We start from the raw sequence: 16,021 nt of genomic DNA, 5'->3' as shown, positions 1-16,021 counted from the left end.
TCGCGGGGGCGAGGTCAGCCGCTTTTCGAGCGCGGGCGAGAGCACTTCACTAGAGCCGCCGAAACGTCCCTCTGTAGTGCGTCCAGACCGCCCGGCACCCGCCGGACGCCGCGTTCCTTGAAGCTCCTGACGGCGGCTTCCCCCCCGACCACCTCCCCCCCGCCCGCTCCTCCCCCCTCCCCCCTTTCGTCTCGCTGGGGTTCGTCTGACCCCGACATCTGACTGACGCTCCCTCTTTGGAGATGACCTCCTCGCTTTTGTACCTGTCTCTTAAACGCATGCACACGCCGCCAGACACAAGGACGCGGCCAGAGAGGCAAAGAAAAAAGAGAGAGAGGGAGAGAGAGAGAGAGAGAGAGAGAGACACGACTGAGTCTGTTGTGAGTCCTCAGTGTGTCATCGTAAGTTCTTTCAGAGATACAGCGCTGTGCGTTAAATGCTGTTGGGGAAAAGGCCCTCTCATCTGAGGGCAATTAGTAAAATGAATATTCTGCTTGAATTGTGTTGAATTCTAGTTCCGTGAAATTCTAGTTTTGTTGAGTTCTAGTTCTGCTGTTTTGCCCAGATTTAGGCACAGGAAGATTTCTAACGACTCTGAAGTCTGGGAGCCTCAGACTTCAGCAGGAAGTCTCCCTCACATACACACACACACATTCATACACACACACACACACACACACACACACAAATAAATACACACACACACCAGGAGCACTCACACCACGCACTTACGTAAAGGCATGACTTATTGATTGAGTGCGTGATCACCCCGCGGCTCGGCGGCGTGGTTTTAGTTAGCGGCGATGACCGATCGCGTCTCTGCGGCCTCTGAAGGAGATCTGAAGGGGGAGGAGGGACGTGCAGAACTTTCGCTCCGCTCTAGAGACAACACGCCAGGTTCTGCAGGCCTGCGAACAAACGTCAAGCATGAGGTTCGTGTTTGAGGGGAGAGATTTACCCCCCCCCCCCCACCGTTGCCATGGAGCCCATCGTGTGGGGCATGCCGGATAGTCAGGTGTGACTGAGCAGGACCGGTGGGGGGTCTTTATTCAGTGCGGATAGGGGGGTCTGCACGATCACATGACCAGCTATGATAAGGTACATTAGGGGAGAGTAGTGTGGCATTCTGGGGGTTTTTCTGCTACACGGGTGTGTGCTACAGGGCTGGGTGGGAGGTGCACTTAATCAGCTGTGACTGGATGTGCATTGGGAGGGGGGGGGGGGGTGTGGCACTCTGTCCTTTGTTTGACATCATGCGAGAGGTGTGAGTTGGGAAGGGTTCACGCTATTAAACTCACCTTTCGTGTACCACAGAGACCGTTCCATTGAGACAGCCAGGCTGGACACGCAGAGGCTAGACGCGGGGTCAGGGAAGACGAACGCGTCCCCCCAGCACAACTCTTTAAGCTGATACATTTGCTCTCTGTTTCACCCTGCCCTGGAAGTACATCCCACAGAGGTCACCAAGCCCCGTCTATCTCTCGGAAAGGCTGAATCTACGGGGAGACATCCGCAGCTGAAAAATGATTCTGCTTATTCATAAATCCCTCTCTCATAGGATATCATTGAGCAGGAATCTGTGCCTTAGTTTATTACCTGCTTTGAGTAATGTGTGGCTCAGTTGCACTACAGGGCCAGTGACTAGAGGCAGGAAACCATGAGAACAGACCACTGCTGCTATCTGTCACCATATCAGACTCAGCTCCAGAATTACATGATGGACAGGAAGTTGAGGATATGACGGACAGGCCTATTAAAAGCATAAGTGTTTCATCATAAAGGTCAGCTGTACTTCAATAGCTGGATAAATTAGTCCCACTCCTTTCACCTGGACCTCCTTAGACATCACAAATAATGTTCAAATCAGCAAGCCTTTAATATGAAGAGGAAACTCCTTATAGTTTCAGTGCTTGTTGCTTTTTTCTGAAATCAAACTCATCTATGCGGAAACTTCATGTTTATAGAGAGCATATACCGATGCTAAAGCTATGTGCTTTTAAATAAGAACTTGACCTGTTTTTGCAGTGAAAAACACCCAAAGCAGTTATGTTTCCAGTTAGTCTAATCTTTGCTTTTCATGTGGTCTCTGGACTAGGTGCTCCACTCCAACGAGGGACCAGCTGGACTAGAGAACCAAAAGCCGCATGAAACAAGCCGCCATTTGCTGATGTTTCCCAACGACTCAGCAAGCCATGGCCTCTCCTAAGGACCCCCAGTCATAACCAGACTGCTGCTGTCCAGTTAGCATCAAGCCCCCTTAGCCGCAGCCACAAGGTGAGCGTCGGGTTCGAAAGCCTCGGCTAGCGTGAGTCACAAAGGAGCGATGCGTGTTTTTGTGTGTTGCTTGGGTCAGCAGTGGGGAACCCGACCATTTTAAAATGGAGGAGGAAGGCTAATATTTTCCAGATGCATCAGTATCTTGTGATCCCTGAACAGTCCTTCCACAGATACAGGGCAACAAGACAGAAAAGAATTGGAATGTAACGGAGAGTATCCAAGCCCTTGGCTTGTCACCGTGTGCGTCTTTGCCTGTTACATTAATGCGACAAGCTTGTGTCAGAAGGTTAATGGTTACCTTGCTCAACAGCTGTACCGATAGGTGACACCAGGCAACGGCTGTTTATGGTAATTAACAGTCATTTCCCTGCTCTCTATTCGGCCTCCAAACACAACTTATGAATTTACACCCTTGGTTTTTATTGGCTGATTGGGCCTGATTATGATATCACAGAGAATGTGGTGACTCAGAAACCTTGCTGGTTTATTAGTGTCCATCTGCTACCTGTGGTGGCGAATAAACACCTTGACAGCTTGTCAGTTCCTGCATAATGGCGTTTATAGTGTTGTTCTTGTGGCTTTCATCACCGATCCCTCGGGCCAGGTAAAAGGCCATGTTATGGCCGAATAACTTTGTCAAGGAGGCCCAGTGCTTTCTGGGTACAGAGTGGACACTTTACCTGGCTGTGAGTTTCTTTGCTTCACATATGAAGAATCTTCCACATGTAAATTTTTCTTGGCAATACAGAAATGAATCACAGTTTTTACAGGACTGTAGTGAATTTTATGGTCATAGCCTCATGGGCTATTCTTAAGAAAATTTTATGAGGGGAATGAGCCAAATATTAATGTAAAATTGAGCCAAGAAGCGGATTTAATTATGCTTTTTGTGAAAGCACTGTCATGTGATACTTCATTTCATGTTCCAAGTCATTCATTCTGTTTCCGATGCATTACTGTTTGACAAAATCTCAATTCATGTGTTTCTTCAGCAGCCAAAACAATTTCTACTATTGAACTGTAATAACTGCGTTATTACCATGTAGTGCACTTATATGTTGTCAGCGATAATTTGTATATATGCCCATATACTGTGATGCATTCAAATATCTTGGAAATGTATATTTTATTTGAGTAGATTTTCAGTAAATTACATCTGCAGAAGGGTTGTCCCAACAAGAAATACTTTTCATGTATAGCAACAGCCAGCTATTCAGAACAAAATCACTCTATTTTGAATAGTCAGCCATAAGAGTACAATCATCCGTCAGTTACAGTACGTCTGATACGTTATCTGAGACCAGTGGATTTATCAGCTTGTTTTCTCCCCATACCGTACTCTGACAATAGTGTGCCGATGACATCATCACTCAGCGGAGGGGGTAGGGCCCTAGCAGGAGAACGTACGGCAAGATAAAAGGGACATGATGAGAGCAAATTACTGCAATTTCATTCATCAGAGATATTCTGTGACTGAGCCTGGGCCGGAGTTAAAGCTGTCAGCACTTTCATCTTTTCCCTGTGGATCTGTGGCCTTTTCTCTCTCTCTCTCTCTCTCTCTCTCTCTCTGTCTATCGCTTTCTCTCTCTGAATTATGAACAAGGTGCAGGGTAGAATGAGAGTGTTTCTTCAACTTTACTCTCATCCTGAACCTGCTTCTGATTTTTAAATTTTATTTATTTATTTTTTTTCTCCTGAAAGAAGTATTTCACTTTTGCTGAGGATCGCCTATCAGCAGCTGAATGCTTTTTTCTTTAGTGTGACTAAACCTCCCCAACATGCATCTTTTTTTTTTTTTCTTTTTTTTTTACTGCTGGAATTTCACTTTTGGGTATAAAATTTCTCGTTTGTGATTGCTCTTTTCGTTTTTTCTTGTGTGGTTCATTTTAAATGAATGCATACATCATCTTTTTTTCCATTCCCACAAAAGCACAAAGTAAAAAAGCATGAAGGTAGTGACTAAACACACAACTACGTGGAGCAGAACACAATCAAAAACATGCGCTAGGGAATCGTGCGTTTCAAGATGAGCACTCTTTCGCCCGTACCTCTTTCCCACAGGACACAGTTCACAGTCTTAATGTGAACAATAGCGTCAGTCACTGATGTTATCTTTACTTTTGTTCTCGGCGTCCAATTATGAATCTGATTAAATATGGTCCTTGTTATTTACAAAGCACTTGACATTGATAAAAAGTTGTAAGTATCAAATAGGGAATGGCTTATCTGTCAGGGAATGATACGAATTGCATTGATGAGAGTGTCTACTAAATGGAAAATAATAGTAACTTTCCAGGTCATTTCCTTCACCTTCTCTTAAATCAGGTTCTAAATCCAAAAATATTCAAATTTGTTGACAGTTCTAACAGTGTTGCAGTGTTGTTCTACAGTCTATGGGTGCTGTCCTGTGTAGTTTTCATTCTGTGGTCCGCGGACCAATATTGGTACTCAAGAACCCCTCTGCTGGTCCAGGGGAAACATGTTTTTGTCAAGAATTATTATGAGTTATTAATTTTATACTGTTGGCGTTTTCAATTTGAATGATTAAAATACAGGCTACATCGATTTAAAATTTTGGTTAATGAAATTAGCAAAGCTTTTTAGTCATGTAATGTGTTGTTGTTGTGTTTTGCCAAGTGGGCGTGTCATAAAATTAAAAATTAAAAAATAAAACGTTCATCTTGCAAGAGAATGCAGTCATTCTATTCATTTGCGTGGGGACTTCTGCAGTGGCTAGTGTACTGCATCGAAAAGATAATCCATTTTTTCAAAGCGAAGCGTAATATTCATTGCGTGTACTTCGACAACATAATCACCATTTCATCCATTTTAAATAATAATAATTCATTGTTATGTATAATATCAATATTGAAGAGTCATTGTCGTTGGGTTTATGGTTTGCCTAATTGGTAATGTTAATGGGATTTATTCATTAACCACTTTGTAAATATATAGGTTATAATTGTATCTCGTTTATATTTTATATTAATGTCGTGTAGTGTCCACTATAATTTGTACAGGGAGCAGACCCAATATAAATGTTGTCAAGGTAACGTTTTAAATCGATTTTTTAATCATTGTGATAATCAATGAATATTTTTACCGTTTTTTTTTTAGGTCCGTAAAGCTCCCGTTCTACTGTGTGCTGTTTCTCATTCAGATCATGTTTAACTTTATTAGTTTAGTGGCACTTCAGTAGCATAATCGCAAATTAGTTTGACAAGCATTCTTCCCACATTCGCGCTTCCTGACCCCGTGCCAACCAGTGCCTACTGTGTCAGAACAAAAATCTCTGCCGACTCACCAATTAACTCCCAGGATCGCCGAGACTTATGAATATTAACTACCAGTGAGGCCAATCACAGTCTTGGTGTCAGAAAAGGGGGGGGACGTTCCACGCTGGTTCCTCAGAACCTGAATAAAAACTGGACGTTTCCGTGGAAGAGATGAAAGCTAATCTTGTGCGCATCTCCAATCGCCATTCGGTCAGATTGTGAAGCCCTGACTGCAACACGTTATTTAATGGATGGGAACAAATAATTTCAGGAACTTCAAGGTTCAACATAGCTGGCTAAAATGTAATATTACTGAAAATATTTCTGAAGATGTTATAGGTGTCACTCTCTAGTCATATGAGGTGGTCATGGAGAATCCGACTTCTTATGGCATACATCAAATCTGTGTTATATCTCTTTTACTAGTTTTTCTATGTCCTCAACATTGCCGGGGCAGTTGGATGTAAGTAATTTTGCTCGATGTAGTTTTTATTTTAAAAAGAATTCTGAATTTCATTTACTCATATTCACTGGGCGCCTAAATGTGTGGCATTACATGGTAATTTTGTGTAGCCAACTTGCTTTGTATAAATTGGCTTTTTATCCTGTTCGTTGGTAGGTGGCTCGGCATTACTGCTGTGGGAGTTCCCGAGAAGATGGGATGCGCAAATCTGCCGCTCACGAACAAACAGAAGGATATATGTAAAAGAAAGCCGTATCTATTACCAAGCATCAAAGACGGCGCGCGCCTGGGGATCGCCGAGTGCCAGACGCAGTTTAAGCACGAGCGATGGAACTGTTCTACGACAAAAGAGCTGTCTGTTTTCGGATACGAGTTAACCAGTGGTGAGTAGCTGGAGTTTCCAATATTATGCAAGCAATCTGAGAAGTTTGTTTTGGAATTGCTCACGACATCAACCGTATGTACTCCTTAAGAGTTGATGAACCTTTGGCTGCGTACACATTGATGAGCGAAACAGTTGTTATTATGATACTATTGCCTGGATTAATGATTAACACTATGGACATCTGTGCAACGATGTTTGTTAGAGTGCAATAAACCACAAATGTGTTATTTAAATATACCTAGTAAATGTCGACATTCTGCACAAGCGTCGGACCGACTATTCCAAGGGGTACTTTCTCAGCACATCATTTCTCTCGACTTCCCCAAATTTAAAATATCAGACAACCAGGCTGACTTTTTGTTAGTGGCAGACCCAGCCCAGTCCTTCGGGTTTGATTCTTAGAAGTCGTGTGTGCCAATAATCAGGGTCTCAGGTGTTAAGACTGATTTAATTTTTGTCTCCAGCATTGTCAGGCACATCCACGGTTCAACTGGACAGAAATGTCTGTCCAGTGTAAATTCACATTAAAACAGGAAGAACAAAGATAGAAAAACCAACAAAGACAGACAGGTAGACAGACAGACAGACAAACTGATGGACTGAATGGTTGATGGATCATCTTTTAATAAACAATTATTAATTCATTCATTAGCCCTAATTGACTATATTCGATTTGACAGACCACTAGGAAAGGATTATATTCATTATAAAGGTTTAGACATTTCACTTTATAGTTCACAGAATGAAGGTGACACTACTGTGATTGATTGATGTTATTATTCTCAACAGTGCAAAGGGGAAAAATAACAGCTTAAACATGCTATTGCCATATGCATATGCAAAGCCTTTCGAGCAGCTTCTTGAGTTGAAAGATAACTACATTTTTACCAATATGGATAAATGAGGATGAATATTCTGACCTGTCCATTCTCTTAACTAAGTTCCCCATAATTAGCCTATCCTTGCACAACCAGTGACCACCACATCCCTCACAAATGTAGTTGCCATCTACCCTTTTGATTGCTTTGTTCTGCAGTGAAAGCAAGCGAAAATTCTGTTGCTTATTCATTTTTGTCGTTGACCCTTTGCTAGCATTACTTTGCCTGATAATCTGAAAGAATACACAGTTTTTTTCCCCAAAGGTTGAGATAACAGCGCAGTACATTTAGAATTTCAAATTGGTCAACCTTCCTGATGCCGAATAACTTCCACAGAAATTTGCTTTGTGTGCATGGGGCCTGAGGCTGAACAGAACTGACTTTATTGCCAAGCAACCTGGATCATGGGGGAATTTTCTACAACACAGATTCTAAGAATGATGTATTACAGATAATAAAATGTTTGATTCACATTTGGATCTGAAAATGTTTTATTTGGAGAACGAATGCTATAAGGTGACATGGTGCACATCTGTTTCAGTTTACCGTGCTGAACACACCAATTATCCATGGTCACGTGCCGTTGAGATGTTTTACACTGCGCGTTTTAATAAAAGGAAATTTCAATAATTACAGCATCTAAGAATGGCTCGTAATATTAAAGACGGGTACTTTGTACTCTAGAATTCAATGCCAGGATTCCCAAGTTTTCAAATCCGAGGCATTGTATATATAAAATCTTCTATATTCTTACCACAATCAGGTTTAGTCATAATTACACCACATATATAAGTTTAATTGTACATTCAGTTTAAACATTAAAAATATGCGTCCAGAATCTTTGAAGAGTAAGAACTTGATGACTCATATCCATTTAATATAAAAACCCCATGTCAACACCTCTTTCTCAGTGTGGTCAGGTGGGCCATTTTTGTCAATGTGATAATGGCTTAATTGGTGGGAACTTTCTTATTGAATTAGGATTCAAGCGTGGATTTTGCCATGGGTAATATACGACCAAATGAAAGCAATGTGGAAAATACAAAGGCTATGAAATTACGTTTAATATAATTGTGATTTAAACTGCTGTGACAAATAAGAAAGTAGTTATACTTTTTTTAAATTAAAAAAATAAATAAATAAAAGCAGTATTATACATTGATTATTATGCATTACAGTATAATATTTTATTTTTTAATTCACAAGCATAGTAAAGAAATAAACGATGCTTCAATTTTGCGCAAAAAGGCATTCTTGTTCAATTAAAATTATTAAAAATCTCTAAAAATGAATGCCCATGTTCAGTCATTGTTTGAATTTGATATTTTCTAACTTTACCAGAACAAATGGAATAAAAAGAACCCCTTAAATTATAAAAATGTACAGGACTTATCTCATAATTCAATTATTAAACCATTTTCCAAAGGATAAATTTACAATCATGTGTTTATTTTTGTAGCGTTACTGTATACATGCCTATACTGTGTAGACTAACCTGTTTTATTTTTGTTTACAAATCATTCGCTACTATTTTCAGCATTCATGCATCAAATTTAGCATACTACCTATGGCGTGTTAATTCTTTGACATGCAAACATTTGGGTGTAGCCTAGTGATAACACATTGGTAAATTTGTTTAGGTTGAAATTATGTTTGTGTGTTTTTTGTCTGTTGTTTTGACTGTTGCTAAAAAAGTAGGCTAAAATAACTCTGACGACATCTCAGCTAAATAAGTTTCACAGCAGATTTTAGGTTTTGGGTGAGGTAGCACAATAGATTTTCTGTTATATGGCCAGATATCGCAGAATTGCGAGCAGGAGTAACTGTAAATGACAGCGTAGTGACAGGCTTCGGGGAGCACGGGCAATATGAGGAGGAGCAAGGGCAGCTTGTCAGACGCCATTTCGGATTGTTCCCCTGGGGTGTAGCTACACGTTCATCTATCAGCCTGGTGACACGAGAGACATCTACTTCTGCACAGATTATTAAATTCCGATCGCAGCTAGTTTTCGTTAGAACGCGAGGGACCCTCTGGTGTGTCGGCGTAGATCGCGGGCGCTCGTTGATGGCGGGCCTGCTCTGTTCCCCGGCGAGCGCAGGGACGAAGGAGACGGCGTTCATCTACGCGGTGATGGCGGCCGGGCTGGTGCACGCGGTGACGCGCTCCTGCAGCGCGGGCAACATGACGGAGTGCTCCTGCGACACGGGCCTGCAGGGCGGCGGCTCGGCGGCCGAGGGCTGGCACTGGGGCGGCTGCTCCGACGACGTCAAGTACGGCACCTGGTTCAGCCGCCGCTTCCTCGACGGCCCCGCCCGGAACGCCTCCTCCGCCCACGGCGGCGACGCCCTGCTCGCCATGAACCAGCACAACAGCGAGGCCGGGAGACAGGTGAGGCTGGGAGACAGGTGAGGGTTGGGAGACAGGTGAGGGTTGGGAGACAGGTGAGGCTGGGAGACGGGTGAGGGCTGGGAGACAGGTGAGGGTTGGGAGACAGGTGAGGGTTGGGAGACAGGTGAGGGTTGGGAGACAGGTGAGGGCCAGGAGAAGGTCCTTAAAGAGAATGGAGGAGAGGACTGGTGAGAGTGAACGAGTGAGGGCTGGTATTAGCACAAGGGAGAGAATGGTATTTTAACCCTTTGACGAGTAAGTGTTTTTGGAATGTTATGTTCAAAATTCGCAATGTTCTAGAACTCCATTTCTCTCCATTGCCAGTCATGATTGTTACATCATGCATTGTTCGCTCACCAAGGGATACCAAAGACTGAAATAAGCGGTTCTGAAACCATCTTACATCCTGGAGATGAAATCATGCGTCATTGTGGTCTCAGTTTCTGGAGAGAGGTCCCAGGCCCGCAACGACCAGCACATGTCCCACAGGAACTTAGACCAGTCGCCACATGGTGAATTTCACACCGGAGTAAGAGAAGAGTGTCATTCACCGCACATTTCCAGGTCCCACAAGATGGCTGTGTCCATCCTGCATTGTCTGTTTACTTTACAAACACACTGTTTCTCCACTCTGCCGACGGGGCGGGTCATTTGGGGTCATCCAGTGTCTCCACTCTCCGACCGTCAAGGCTCGAGGTCAAACACATTTCTCCTAAATGGTCTGCAAGCTGTCGGGCAAACGATAACTAATTGGAGGACGTTTCTTACCACTCTTAACAAACTGTGTGACTAACAGTATCTCTCCACTCCACTCTCCCTCTCTCCCTCCCTGTCTCTCTCTCTATCCCCCCCTCTCTCTCTCTGTCTCTACCCCCTTCACTCTCACTCTCTCCCCCCTTCTCTCTCTCTCTCTCTCCCCTCACTCTCACTCTCTCCCCCCTTCTCTCTCTCTCTCCCCCCCTCTCTATGTCTCTACCCCTCACTCTCACTCGTCCCCCTTCTCTCTCTCTCTCTCTCTCTCTCTCCCTCACTCTCCCTCTCTTCCCCCTTCTCTCTCTCCCCTCACTCTCACTCTCACTCTCACTCTCTCCCCCCTTCTCTCTCTCTCTCTCTCTCCTCAGGCCGTGGCTAAGACGATGTCCACAGACTGCCGTTGCCACGGCGTCTCGGGGTCGTGCGCGGTGAAGACGTGCTGGCGGACGCTGGCGCCCTTCGGGCGGGTGGGCGCCTTCCTGAAGGAGCGCTACGAGGGCGGGGCGCAGGTGCTGGACCGCGCCCGGCGCAAGGTGCGCCGCAAGGAGCGGCTCCAGCGGCGCGTGCCCGTCGCCCGGGACGAGCTCGTCTTCCTCAACAAGTCGCCCAACTACTGCCTGGAGGACCGGCGGGCGGGCGTGGCGGGCACGCGCGGGCGGCGCTGCCACCGCGGCTCGGCGGGGCCCGGTGGCTGCAACCTGCTGTGCTGCGGGCGCGGCTACAACACGCACGTGGTGCGGCACGTGGAGCGCTGCGAGTGCAAGTTCGTCTGGTGCTGCTACGTGCGCTGCCGCCGCTGCGAGAGCATGAACGACACCTACACCTGCAAGTAGGGCGCTTCCGCCCCACCCCCCTCCCCCCCGCCAGCGTGGCCCCCCCCCCGGGGGGGTCGAGACACAGACAAGGGAGGGGGGGGGGGCGGGGTGGGGGATGGGGGTATGTGGACCTGCCGCGGCAGCGGAGGAGTCTTCCTCGCTACGGATAGCGGGGGGACGTGACGCATCTCCCTTGTGCTAACTCAGGAAAAGGAAGTACTTATTAGGCGTACGAAAAGTGGGGCTGGCCGTTTCCGACCCCAGGGCGCGCGCACCACGTCGGACAGCAGGGGGCGATCATCACTTCTCGGTGCTGCCTGGGCCTTTAGAATCCAGACACTAGAGTAAACTAAACACAGCAATATGCAAAAATCAGCATTGGGACTGGAAACTGGGAGCTGGGACTCCTGCACGGAGACATTCCGGCTCATTCCGGGAGGGACTGAGAGAGAAGCCCCTGCAGAATTTCAGCGCACCGTGCAAAGGGAAAACAAGGCCGGTCTGTGGAATTGGAGGAGCCGTGTAAATTCTGTAGATTTCGTTACTGGTCTTGCAGCTGAAAGAGCGCGAGAACGTGCTCACGTCCACCCTTCCCACACCTCAGCTCCTGTTAGGGAAACAGATTAATTAATGTAATCAAGTGCGAGGTAGAAGAACAAAGAAAATAATATTTTTTTAGAAGTTCAGCTTCGATACTGAAATGTTTCAGATCCACAGAGACCTTAAAAAACGATTTTCATACATGGTTGGTCCACAAATAATTTACATGGAATTATTTTAAAGTTTTTTTTCTCAATATTTTACATAACATAAATGTTTTACATTACATATTTATTTTTCAGTTCAATTAAACATTTTGTGTGCAGAAAACATAAAAAAAAGTAAAGCTATTAATTAACGCACATTTGAGAGAAAGAAAAAAAAATTACTGTACATTTCCTAAATGCATATACAGGTCAATATATAAAATTAAGAAGTATTTTTTGTAAACGGCATTTCAATTGTTTATATAGTGTAAATATTAAATTATACAAATGTCTCTGAAGGAAAAGCCTTCCATAAGCAACTTATTATTATTTCCTGTTTACTGTGCATATTATTTAGGTGTATAACCATTTTTCTGTGTTTGTCGTGCCCTTTATGTGCCTACGGATATGTGTTACAGATATGTGCCTAATTACACACCATATTTAGGAGGTGAGCACATAATGTTAAAGCAGTAGCATCCCAATACGTAGCTTGTCAGATAAAACGCATTTAGGTTCAGCGATCGGCTCTTAGGAACGGACGGTTTGTTTCTGAGCAACTTCCCCGTGGGGTTCTCTTCCCTCTCTGTCGGGGGCGTCCGAATCTCGTCTCTTTGCCGTGGGAGTGGGGGGTGGGGTGGGGGTGGGGGGGAGGGGGGGCGACGATTTGTGAAAAGTCGCAGACCTGCGCTAAATACCACACGTGCCTTCTTTTAAAAAAAGGGGATTAAAGCAAACCGAGGTTACTCTATACTTCGGCTGAACACGGCAGAGGGGGAAAGGTTACGAGCTGCGTATTCACGGTTTTTCTAATTGGAACGCGCAACATATACTGGACTTTATGTTTAGTTGAATGGGTGTCTATCTGAGTTTTCTCTCAACGTTCAAAAATTAGCTTTTGCGTCCGGCTTTTTTGGAAACCGCCAGTATTCAGTGTTTTCTGCTAGTTTATTTTTACTCTGTTCCTTTTGAAATAAAATTCAGAATACGATTTGTATTTTTTGCAGGTCTTTATTTTTTTAAACAGTTGTATTTAATGTCAGTTCAGTTGATGTCAATCTGTCTTGTCGCGTTAGAATGTTATCACAGAATAAGGGATATTAAGCTCTTGTTGAGGCTAGGCTATATTTTCATAAACTGAAATAAATATGTGGTTTAAATCTTGTATGCTTTTGAGTGTTTAATTTCTTGAACTAGTCATGCCTGTAGCCGCAGTTGTATAAATACTGGTGTTTTGATATTAATATTTGATATTTGATTGATGCTATCTCCCCTGTAGTACTGTGAGGCCGATCATTTTGGGAAAGTCACCTGGCATTTGGCATATCATTTTTGGAAATACTCATAAATATGTTTAAACTGTAATGATGGGGTGCAGCTGTGGCAAATTAAAATTGGGGGGGGAAACGGGAATTTACGATCAAATTATGTGTATGGGGGGAAAAATCTCAATGTAAAATGATACATGGCCTACATGAGAATATATATTGAATATCATATCATGTGAGCATCATCTGTGATGGGAAAAGGCATTATCCCTGCAGGAAGTATTCTACAGTCCTCTCCTGGCGAGGATAATGAATATGACTGTATATGAAAAGCAAAAAAAGAAGAACGACACAGGGGATCAATAGAAAACTAACTGATGTGTACAGTAATGTGTCTGGAACCATTTTTTGTGGATGAATGGAGCATTGGTCAAGTCTCTTTGCATTTTCCATATAAACAGGCTATTTGGTTACATCCAGGTACGGATGTCATTAACTCAAGCACGAGAATGCGAGTGAATTCAGTTACCCTCTGGAAAGCGTGGACACACAAACCCTTCATGCTGTCATCAATAGGATAAAAACTTTTGTGTCCCTGCCAAAATCTCCTCTCTGGGCCTTGGAAGCTACAGCAGCAAACAGCCGCTTTTGAATAGAACGAGACGACAGGTTTGTTGAATCAAAGCTTTTTAACAGAACACAGGTTTTTTGCCTTCAGGAACTACTGTGCTCTATATAGAACCATATTTTGTTACCGAAAGAAAGAAGGTGCAAATCTAAAAGATGATTGCCCTCTGGCATGCTTCAAAATGGGTGGCATACTGACAAATTGTGTCTCGCCTGGATTATATGACACAGTTATGGTACCAATTAATCCGCTTTGTGCAAACCAGGTTTAGGGTGTATCTGCCAAAAGTTATACACTAGAGTATTTCTAAAGAAGATGAAAAAGTGCACTCTTTAGGGAATTTAAAATTTTAAGAATTGACTACTGCAACTAAGTGTGTCTTTAACTGGAATCTGCTGCATTTTTAAAAATCTTTACTCAAATTATCTTGTAAAGCACCTGAGATGTTTGCATGAGGAGTCATATTTTAGGTCTTACTGTGTTGCACTGCATCACAAACAAAATATTACCAGAATAAAAAAGCGTGCATCTTTATGTAGTGGCATGATACATAGCATCATCAGTCATATCCTGACAATGTTTCTTGGTTCTGTGACTAAAGGTTCATTCAAAACACCATGCAAATGAAACACGTCTTGCGTATTGTAATAAAATGATTTTGATCATTTTTATAACACCCAGGTTATGCTTATTCATAATCTGAAAAGAAGTCTGCATTTTGGTAATGAGAGGCCCATAGACTTTTTACTGAATCAAATCATTCAATTATTCCTCACAGCAGTGGTTTAAAGATCAGAGATGGCGGGGAGACTGCCAGATCAAATGACAAGCTTCTGTTCTCAGCTGAAGTGTAGAATTTGTCACATGAAAGAACTGACATCAATTCGTCTCAAGCTACGCTGAAGAAATGTGTTTTTAATTTTGTGTCACATTCCCCTGCAACTGGGCAGCAAACATAAAGCTGTGCAAGTCCGCTTCAATAAGTTCAAATCAAAATGTGTAAGAATCTAAATCTTGCTGAAATTAATTAATTACGATGTCAAGGATACAGTACTGTAGTCGAATAATTTATTTTAAACAAACTTTGAGGCTATCATTTTTTAAATAGTATTTAAATTCATTATGGGGGTATTAACTATGATCTGCAAAAAAATGATAAACCCCAAAATTTTCAATCCTTTTGTGATGAATATGTAAGTTTATCATCTAAATGAACCAAAATAGTGTATCGCAAAGGATATACTGTATTAGATGTGTTCTTGAGAGTTCTGTTTTGAGTAATACTTTTGAAAAGGCACAAGAAAAACGAAGCTTGAGGATGTGTGTCAGATTTGGATGCACGCAAACCAAAGAACAATGTGTCCCTGTCTTACAAAGATAAAACAAGCAGGAGGGGGGGGAAATACACAATAACGCGACACTGCCCATTGTTCGACGTTTATTCACTCGGTCCAAGTTTATGCCATTTCAAGTGGCCATAATTGCTGTGTCTAATTTTTTTTTATTCGTGACCAGTTCTGTTCAACCGAGCGTAAAACGCCAAACCTTGCCAAGAACAGTTTGCCCTCCGGCGGTTTTCCCACTGTATGCATTTCCAACTGGAGTACATAGCACTCCAAGGAGCTGAACTCTAAAAACGGGATCTAACAAGAACACCGTTGTAGCAGTCGGTCCGCCGGAGAGGCGGATTGGTCTCGGCTGCGCCGGCTGGTGGAGAGAGCACACGCACCTGGGTTGCGTTAGCTAATCAGCCCATGTGCTTAAAGGTGTGCTGCTCTCCACAGTTAGGGGGCCGAGACCGGGAGCTGACACCGAGAGCGCAGTTATGACTTTCGTTTCGTTTTTGTTTGAGCACGAAAGACTAAAAAGAAAACAATCCTCAGATGGTATGCTGGAGGAGCTGGACCTGGCCGGAAGGTGGGTCAGCTACAGACCAGGGAACTGAAGAGTTGCTGCTCTGTTTTACTTTCTTTTGTCTTTGTTATTTTACCTTGTTGTTTTAGTTTATTGTTTTTGCCCGGAACCCGTGAGGGGGAAGGGTGAAGTGGTCCGTTTATTTTATTTAATATTTGTGTGGGTGCGCACTCCCTCTCCATGCGACGGACAACGGTGTTATCCGGTACTGCCGCATCTCCCTCCCAGGG

At 43.6% G+C, this 16,021-nt stretch overlaps 1 protein-coding gene across 2 annotated transcripts; it reads left to right on the top strand.

Moving 5' to 3' along the window:
* Positions 1 to 2,071: 2,071 nt before the first annotated feature.
* Positions 2,072 to 12,608, top strand: wnt16 (wingless-type MMTV integration site family, member 16). 2 transcript variants are annotated; one of them, XM_064342504.1, is made up of 4 exons: positions 2,072 to 2,274; positions 6,172 to 6,398; positions 9,378 to 9,667; positions 10,789 to 12,608. In XM_064342504.1, exons 2-4 carry the CDS (start codon positions 6,209 to 6,211, stop codon positions 11,251 to 11,253), a joined length of 945 nt encoding a protein of 314 aa, XP_064198574.1. In that variant the 5' UTR covers positions 2,072 to 2,274; positions 6,172 to 6,208; the 3' UTR covers positions 11,254 to 12,608. The 2 variants fall into 2 exon arrangements, with proteins under 2 accessions (XP_064198574.1, XP_064198573.1); XM_064342503.1 differs by lacking the exon at positions 2,072 to 2,274 and adding an exon at positions 5,586 to 6,015.
* Positions 12,609 to 16,021: the final 3,413 nt, after the last annotated feature.

Source organism: Anguilla rostrata, chromosome 7 (assembly GCF_018555375.3).
Source record: "Anguilla rostrata isolate EN2019 chromosome 7, ASM1855537v3, whole genome shotgun sequence".
NCBI classification, from domain to species: Eukaryota; Metazoa; Chordata; class Actinopteri; order Anguilliformes; family Anguillidae; genus Anguilla; species Anguilla rostrata.
Note: the sequence above shows the minus strand (reverse complement) of the source record. Positions and strands in the feature narration are given on the sequence as shown.

Bases quoted from the DNA above. Each gene is read 5' to 3' on its own strand.
- wnt16 (XM_064342503.1), top strand. From the start codon at position 5,921: ATGGAGAATCCGACTTCTTATGGCATACATCAAATCTGTGTTATATCT. The intron at 6,016-6,171 runs GTAAGTAATTTT...GTTCGTTGGTAG, and splicing joins CATTGCCGGGGCAGTTGGAT to GTGGCTCGGCATTACTGCTG. The intron at 9,668-10,788 runs GTGAGGCTGGGA...CTCTCTCCTCAG, and splicing joins ACAGCGAGGCCGGGAGACAG to GCCGTGGCTAAGACGATGTC.